At 40.9% G+C, this 7,754-nt stretch overlaps 1 protein-coding gene across 1 annotated transcript in view; it reads right to left on the bottom strand.

Annotated features, from left to right (window-relative positions):
• Window positions 1-312: 312 nt before the first annotated feature.
• COL6A3 (collagen type VI alpha 3 chain) overlaps window positions 313-7,754 on the bottom strand; it is a 69,446-nt gene continuing 62,004 nt past the window's right edge. Inside the window, exons 42-43 of the mRNA XM_060107382.1 lie at window positions 1,854-2,018; window positions 313-1,101 (exon numbers count right to left, since the gene is read on the bottom strand). Of these exons, the coding sequence (XP_059963365.1) occupies window positions 1,061-1,101; window positions 1,854-2,018 (206 nt within the window). The 3' untranslated portion in view covers window positions 313-1,060. The remainder of the gene's footprint in view (window positions 1,102-1,853; window positions 2,019-7,754) is intronic.

Here is a 7,754-nt window from a genome sequence, read left to right as displayed (position 1 = left end):
TCTTAAAGGGGCAGGGAAGGAGGCCACATCTCTGTGACACAGCAAGAAGTTAAAGGAGAGCATGAAAGTCAGCCTGGTTCTTAAGACTAGGAAGACTCCAGGGGCCCTAAGCAAGGAACGTGACCCTCCCGGCCATGGAGAGCTGGATCCACCGGGTTTCCCACTGTCGATAGAGCGCCCTTGCCCCTTCACTGGAAATCAAAGGGTGGTACCCAAGACTGTGGGCCTGAACAGGCTCCAATTCCCCTGTCCTGGGGTGATTCTGACAACAGGTGCTAGGGAAACGACACAGCCAAGAACACCAAACCCACACCACTTTCAATATACTTTATTAAAAAGTTTCTTTGTATAAATTTCCTAAAATTTTTAAAATTAAAATTAACCCCCCCCAAAAAAACAACACAGACACAACATTAGAGGAATGCCAAAAAATCTTCTCTATTATGACTTTCTTTTCATTCTTTAATTAAGGCATTGGTCCCACAACAGTGCACAGAGATTAGGGGGTTTTGCTTCCTTCTAACTAGATTGTTTGTTAGAAGCTCTAGAAAAAGGAAATTAGCTCAAAATCTAATCCAGGAAATTGGGAGGGGAATGGAAAAGTTAGACTTTTGTTTTTTCTCTATACACAGGCTTTCCATCTAAAGTCATGCTTAATTAAGAGGGGGAAAAAATGAACCAAGCAGAAGTATATAGAGTAGCTGTGAAATTGGGGGTTATTTTCTAGATCTTACACTTGCCTGTAACAGGCATAATGTGAAACTCCAGAGGGAATTTGAATTTATAGGAATATTCACATAAACTCCAGCAGTGGATAACTATTATACAACGTTCAAAGTATACAATGTAATTGCCCGGAGACAAAGAGGGTTGACTCCACAGACACATTTAGCACCATATTGATAGGTCATGCAGCAGACGTTTCCTCCCAAGTTCGAGTGTAAATCAAAGCAGGAAATGGTACAGTGCAAGGGAATCTATACCCAGAGCTTCTACAAAGATGACTGGCAATGGCTGACTCCTTCTTCTTCAAGAGGTATGTGTCACTGGTCGGCCACGCTTAGGTCCCAATCGCAGCAATGACTCCGGGCTTGATGAGCACTGGGCATGGATGGAGGGGCGGCGGGTGAGGGTGGAAAGGAAGAGGAGGGGAAAAGTCACATTACTGACCCAAAAGGACACTGTATTTCTCATGAAAATATCCATGGCCTCTGGCTGTCATCACCAATCTCACTTTTCAGTTCATTTCCTTCAGTGGCTCCCCTGGAGCTTCTTGGCCTGGGGTTTGGGGCTCTCTGTGCCATCTGAGCCCTTTCTCTCTCCTGGCATCACCTGCCTGGCCTTTAAGCAAACCCAGCGCTCCCATTCCGCACTGGCCCCAGAATCTCTGTGTAGCTGTTCTGATTTTATTACCAATCACGTTGCCCAGCATAATGGAGATAGCGCATGGCCTGGCGGTCAACATTGTTATTTAGAGCAAGCAAGATTATTTAAAGATGAATAGACTATATAGCAGTTATTATTAATTGTTCATTATATTATTTTTCTAATCACCATGTCTGTTACAGTATTTTATGAATAACAGAAACTTAGTAATATTTCTGAAGGGTGAGGAGTGGTCCACCATATGTTTCCTCACTGGCAAAAATACAAGTATGTTTTTAGGAAACCATAATAACTCAGAAAATTAACCCCGTGTGTTTTATTTGTACACCTTCCTCATCTGAAAATCCAATTTATCTTCTTTTTCAAGTCTATCATCATCATTATCATTCAAATATCTTTAAAAGGTGAATTATTGGCCTGGATCCCTTACCTGCAAAAACCACCAACACAAAAGAAGAATCACTTACCAGGAGGGCAAACCTTTTCACATTCATCCTGTGAATCAAATCTGTTTTCATTTCCACCACAACCTCCATACCAGAATCTGGCGCAGCTTTCAGTAATGGAATCATAGTACCATTTTAATATAAAGTCCCTGCAAGTTCCTTCTTCTTTTGGCAACTTACATATATCTTGAAGAACAAGATGGGGAAAGAGGATTAATGAGAACATGTAAGTTACTGTGCTCCCAGCGTGAGGGGCTGAAGGTCTAATCACAGTGCTGTCAGAGAGAGAAAACAGAAGAGTTTCCAGGAGGAAAACTTCCTTTACCTCCCCAAGCTTCAGTTTCCTTACTGTCAAATGGACATAATAATCACCTACAGATCTGAGAGCAATAAATACAATCTTATCGATGAAAGGACTTCATAAACTACACTTGGAATCCCAAGTGTTGGCAATTATTATTGGATGATTTCAGATTAAATGAACTGTGTTTTCCCCTTTCCAATCACTGGGTCACTTAGTCTCCAGTTCTTTCAATGCTCAACCCCCGGAGAAGAAACCTAATTTTAAAACCTTGGAGTTTTCTACTCCTTGGCAAAATAACAATTAAGTTCTGTCAGAATGTCATTCAAAAACAAGACTCTCCATTTCACTACAAGCCAGGTAGATTAAAAACAAAAGTCAAAGTGCAAAAAGAAAATCCTTTATGAATATGTGTGTAGGGACTTCCCTGGAGGCACAGTGGTCAAGAATCCACCTGCCAATGCAGGGGACACGGGTTCAAGCCCTGGTCTGGGAAGATCTCACATGCCACGGAGCAACTAAGCCTGTGTGCCACAACTACTGAGCCTGCGCTCTAGAGCCCGCGCACCACAGCGAAAAGTAGCCCCCGCTTGTCGCACCTAGAGAAAGCCCGCACACAGCAATGAAGACCCAATGCAGCCAAAAATAAATAAATAAATAAAAATTTAAAAATGTGTGTATATGCACACGTGTGTTGTGTCTGTGTGTGCGTAGCTACTACCTTTGTGACCAGTCAAATTTAACAAGCCAAGAGAAGTGCTAACACTGATGCAAAATTCACAGAAGCAAAAATGTCACATAGCAAATCTATTTTGAAGACAGAGAAGCATTCTTTTTCCAGTTAAGGAAGTTTATGTTTTAAATGCATGCTTCTGATGCAGCCCAGCTGCAGAGTAAAAGCTACATTCTCCACCACACATGGAAAGAAAGAAAAGTTTACAGTTCACACACAGTAAAACTTCTGTTTACAGTGTTTTCTGACAAACTCTAGATGGGGCTGGAAAAGAGAAACATTAATATCAACTGTTATCTGAAAGTTTGAAAAACGTAAAACAAACCCCTGGAGTGGACAATGTTACATGTTTACATTCATAACTAACACCCATGAATCATCGGCCCTCCCCACACAGGGCTGACATTTCCGGGGGCCTTTCCCCAAGCTCCATGGATGGCAGGGGTGGTAGGCATCTTCAGGGATGGTTGGTAACAAGAAGTAAGAGGAAAATCTAGGTCTTCAGGTAGAAAACCAAAGCTCAGGTCAACCATAATGGACCAGACTTCCAGGCACAGGATTAAGGCTCAGAATTGGTCTAAGACACTACCTGGTGACTCTGGAGAGGCTGTCACCCCCACCCCCAGGAGGAGGGTGACCCCACACCTACAGCATCTCTGAGTTGCAGACACTTTCAGAGGCCCAGAAGGCCAGCAGTGCTACCAAGAGCTTTTGAAGACCCAAATGAGGCCAGGATAAAATGATGACAACTTACAAAAACAACTTTCTTCCTCTCAGATGGGCCAACGCTAGAGGTGAAGGCCTGGTTTGAAGGAATGAGGGGACTGAGCAAGGCAAGATCATTCAAGCACCAACACACATCCCTTGTTTACTGGTGGGTCCCCTGTTAGCATGGGAACTTGGCCAAATGGTCGCCTCATCCCCACCCCTTTCTTCCCCAGAGCATTCCCCAGTGGCCCAGGTTGGTTACACTTTGTTCCAAGTGCACCCAGTCCTGGCCATCTGTGTTTAGCTCTTTGGGTCCTACTCCCCTGTGCTCTTCTGAAGCAACAGAAGTCTTCCCAGACCCAACGACACCCAGCCTGGAGGCAGCCCCAAAGCAGGACACTGCTCCCTGACCAATTGGCTTTTCCAATTTCCTTTGATTTTCACCTTCAGTCTCCGGTACCAAACTACGACTCTTGCATTCTACATCCTTTACTCCAGCAGGAGTCACTGCCAAGACCTTTAAGGTTTATTAATGGAATATAAGGATGCTACTACTCTGGACACGTAAATTCTTAAAGAACCAAGAGAACTATGTTAATGTGGGCCTCAACTTTGTGCAAAGACAAAAGCCTGGGGTTCTCCATTTTTAAAGCATCAAAATGAGAGGTTTTATGTTCTTAAGAAGAGAAAGTTTTTAACTCCCATCATTTGATTTCTGAGACCCATGTAGGCTGGACTCACCCAAGCTATGTCTACATATGCTAAAACAACGGCTTCAAAGTCTACAAAATTAAAATGTCCTATAGTCCAAAGAAGGATGGTTGGATCTCATTGAGTTTTTCCCTAGAACAAGTCTTTGGACATGACAGCTATTTATGTTTCCCTCCAGAAAGAGTTTTCCCCTTGGGGCCCAGCCCTGGAGGAGCCTGGGGTCCTTGATCCAAGAGAAGTGTCTGGCTACAAATTCATTGATTTTCTCCTCCTTATACTGAGAACCCAACCAGAGCCTAAGAGACCATGGGGAGAGAAAATTATCACCAACCTTTCCTGGCTCACTTTTGCCTAGAATAACAATGTAAACAAGTTTCATTTTATTTATTTTTTATTTTTTTAAAAAGTTTCAGTTTAGGGCTTCCCTGGTGGCACAGTGGTTAAGAACCTGCCTGCCAACGCAGGGGACACTGGTTTGAGTCTTGCTCCAGGAAGATCCCATATGCCGCGGAGCAACTAAGCCAGTGTGCCACAACTACTGAGCCTGCGCCCTAGAGCCCGCAAGCCACAACTACTGAATCTCACGTGCCTAGAGCTAGTGCTCCAAAACAACAGAAGCCACTGCAATGAGAAGCCGGCGCACTGCAACAAAGAGTAGCCCCCGCTCGCCGCAACTAAAGAAAGCCTGCGCGCAGCAACGAAGACCCAACGCAGCCAAAAATAAATAAATAAATTTATAAAAAATAATAATAATAATGTTTCATTTTAAAAGAGAGACTTGAAAGGCTGCCTGATTCAGATCCCCATCTGGTGAAACTTCCTGGTGAAATAGTCAACGGTTACTGGGCTTCAGTGAGCTTCCAAATATGAGAGGAAACTGATGTAAGCGTGATGTCTGGAGAAACCCTGTCCAAGGAATCCCATGTTCACAGAAACCACAGGAGCCAACCTACATTCTGGAACAACAGCCATGGGGTGGAAGGCACCCAAAGAAACACAGCCTACTTTTGTAATAAAGATGTGTGTGTGTGCACATGTACTATTCATGGGAAAAAAAACAGGAAAGATATGCATTGGATCATTAATGGTGGCCATAAATGGCCATCAGTGTTTGATTATGGGAATCATATTTTCCTTACATTTTTCTGTATGTTCTGAATTCTTCACAATGAATATCTATTATTTTATTACTAGAAAAAGTGTTTGAAACCAAAAACATGTTGAATTGGAAAACCTTGCCTTTTTTTATCAGTTGAGATTTGTATAGTGTCTAAAAGCAGCATATTTTTTTTTAGTTCTGGGATTCTAAAATTATCATTCATTATTTATTTCTTTAAACTTCTTTTTTTAATTGGGGTATAGTAGTTTTACAATGTTGTGTCAGTTTCTAGTAGAAACTGTATCTCCCAGTTCATCCCACCACCTGCCTTTCCCCCCTTGGTGTCCATACGCTTATCCTCTATGTCTGTGTCTCTCCTTCAAAGCAGCATTTTTAAAGCCATCAATTTGACATTTTCCAAACCAGCAAGTTATCAGTATTTAAGTTCTTTCTTAAGCTAAATCGTGGGAGCTGAGAGGAGGGGAAAGGGTTTAGGCTGCAGTTGTGAATATGTGTAAGTATGTTCCTCGTTAGTTTAATGGTTTCAAAACAAGAAGAATGTTTAATTGCCTTAGGATCAGACATTGCTGACATGATATAAAGTGCTTCCAAACCTCTGAAGCAGATACAATTGGCAGGAATGAATAAAACTTTCCTGTGTTTACATTTTGAGTGTGGATTGGCTCAAAATGTACCAAAGAAACTTTTTTTGTACTTTTAACTTGATTTTAAATGGAGCTGTAATTGCACTTTAAATGTAGTTTCAGGTCTTGACCAATAGTGTTTTACTTCATAAGACTTTTATACTTCACAATAAAAAAATACCAAATGCCCTTGGAGACCCGTCATAACCCAAACATGGTAGCTTACTTAGCTACATTCTCATGCAGCAATAAACACACAGCCTTGAAGATGGCTATGTCTCTTCAATGTAGAGAAAATATTTGTAGCCATTCAATATACCTCAAGTTGTGGGGTTAAGTTAGTTCTTTAAATTATTATCAACATAAAGTCATATATTGTCCCCATCACATCATTTTATGGCAGCCAATGCTGTATATTCATGGTGGAACACAGCCAAGCAAATACTGGATTTCATCAAATCTAAGATATCTTAATTTTATAATTAATTTTATAATGTACTATTGTTTTATAATCCACTAAGTAAGAGAAAATGCTGCCAATAAGCCATGACATGTCATCAACTTCAAGTCACATTTCAATTTCAGAGGTACTACAATGGGGAAAATTGTACATCTTAGAATCAATAAAGTAAGTAAAACATTGGTGAACTTATTTCCTTCAGAGCTGTGTAACTGACCCAGGAATGCCTGATCAGACAAAATATGGTCATTTCTACAGATTGCTAATTTCTTGGGTAAGTAAAAAAGAATGTTACACGTTGTGTTAGTTATTTTTATTCTCTTCTGCATTGAAACATTTCTTCATACATGGGTGGGCCAATAATTTAGGATTCATTCTTTAATATTGTAAAAAGTAAATTTTCTGAGTTAGATTTTTTTTTTTTTTTGCTGTTTAGAAACTTCAGAGTCTTAGCTTTACTAATCATATGCATGTAAAATATTCATCCAAGTCTTCTTTGGCCAAAAATGAGAAGGAGGAAGAGAGAGACGGTAACAAAAACCTAAAACCAACATTAGCAACAGCACAGCATCCTCAAAACTAGCAGTCACAAAACGTACTGCAAAAATGCCTAGCACAGCCAATGCTTTTTTAAGACTGTGATAAGCACTGAAACATTTGTTTAATTGCTGCTAACTGCCATTTTCAGGCAGCAAATGTATCTCAGAAAAGTGGGTGTGATTCCCTTAGGTGCTGAGGAAAGAAAAAAGTGGGGTGGGATTTTTCTTTTTGCAGGGCTTGTTTTGTTGAGGAAAATACAAGTATTAACCATTTAAAATGGAATCATGTAGTATTGCAAAGTCTGGAATCCTGAATGGTTAGTAATGGTTTGCTGTTGTAATCAACCTTCATCTCAAGCTGAGGCCTTACTGCCACACCTCACACTCCATGTGACACAGGGCCAGGCCTCAGATGGGGGACAAAGAATTCCCTCACTAGGCTATCCTCCCATTACATGCCTGTGTCAAATTTCTGGTAAAGAAGTACCTATTAAATGTGAATTTCAAAAGGGACAAATATTAACATATCAAAACTCAAATAATAGTACTGCTCAATCTTCTCTCCCCTCATTGGATGCCATGGACCAAAGACCTTTTCATCTCACAGGATTTTTGCCCACAAATTCCTGCATAGATTCAAACACTGGTCACCATGTTTCCTAAACCCCAAGTGGTAAACTATTTCAAAATTCAGTTCCTAAAGATAGAATCAAAACCCAGTAAATCT

The sequence above is a fragment of the Mesoplodon densirostris genome, chromosome 8 (genome assembly GCF_025265405.1).
Source record: "Mesoplodon densirostris isolate mMesDen1 chromosome 8, mMesDen1 primary haplotype, whole genome shotgun sequence".
Taxonomy (NCBI): Eukaryota; Metazoa; Chordata; class Mammalia; order Artiodactyla; family Ziphiidae; genus Mesoplodon; species Mesoplodon densirostris.
Note: the sequence above shows the minus strand (reverse complement) of the source record. Positions and strands in the feature narration are given on the sequence as shown.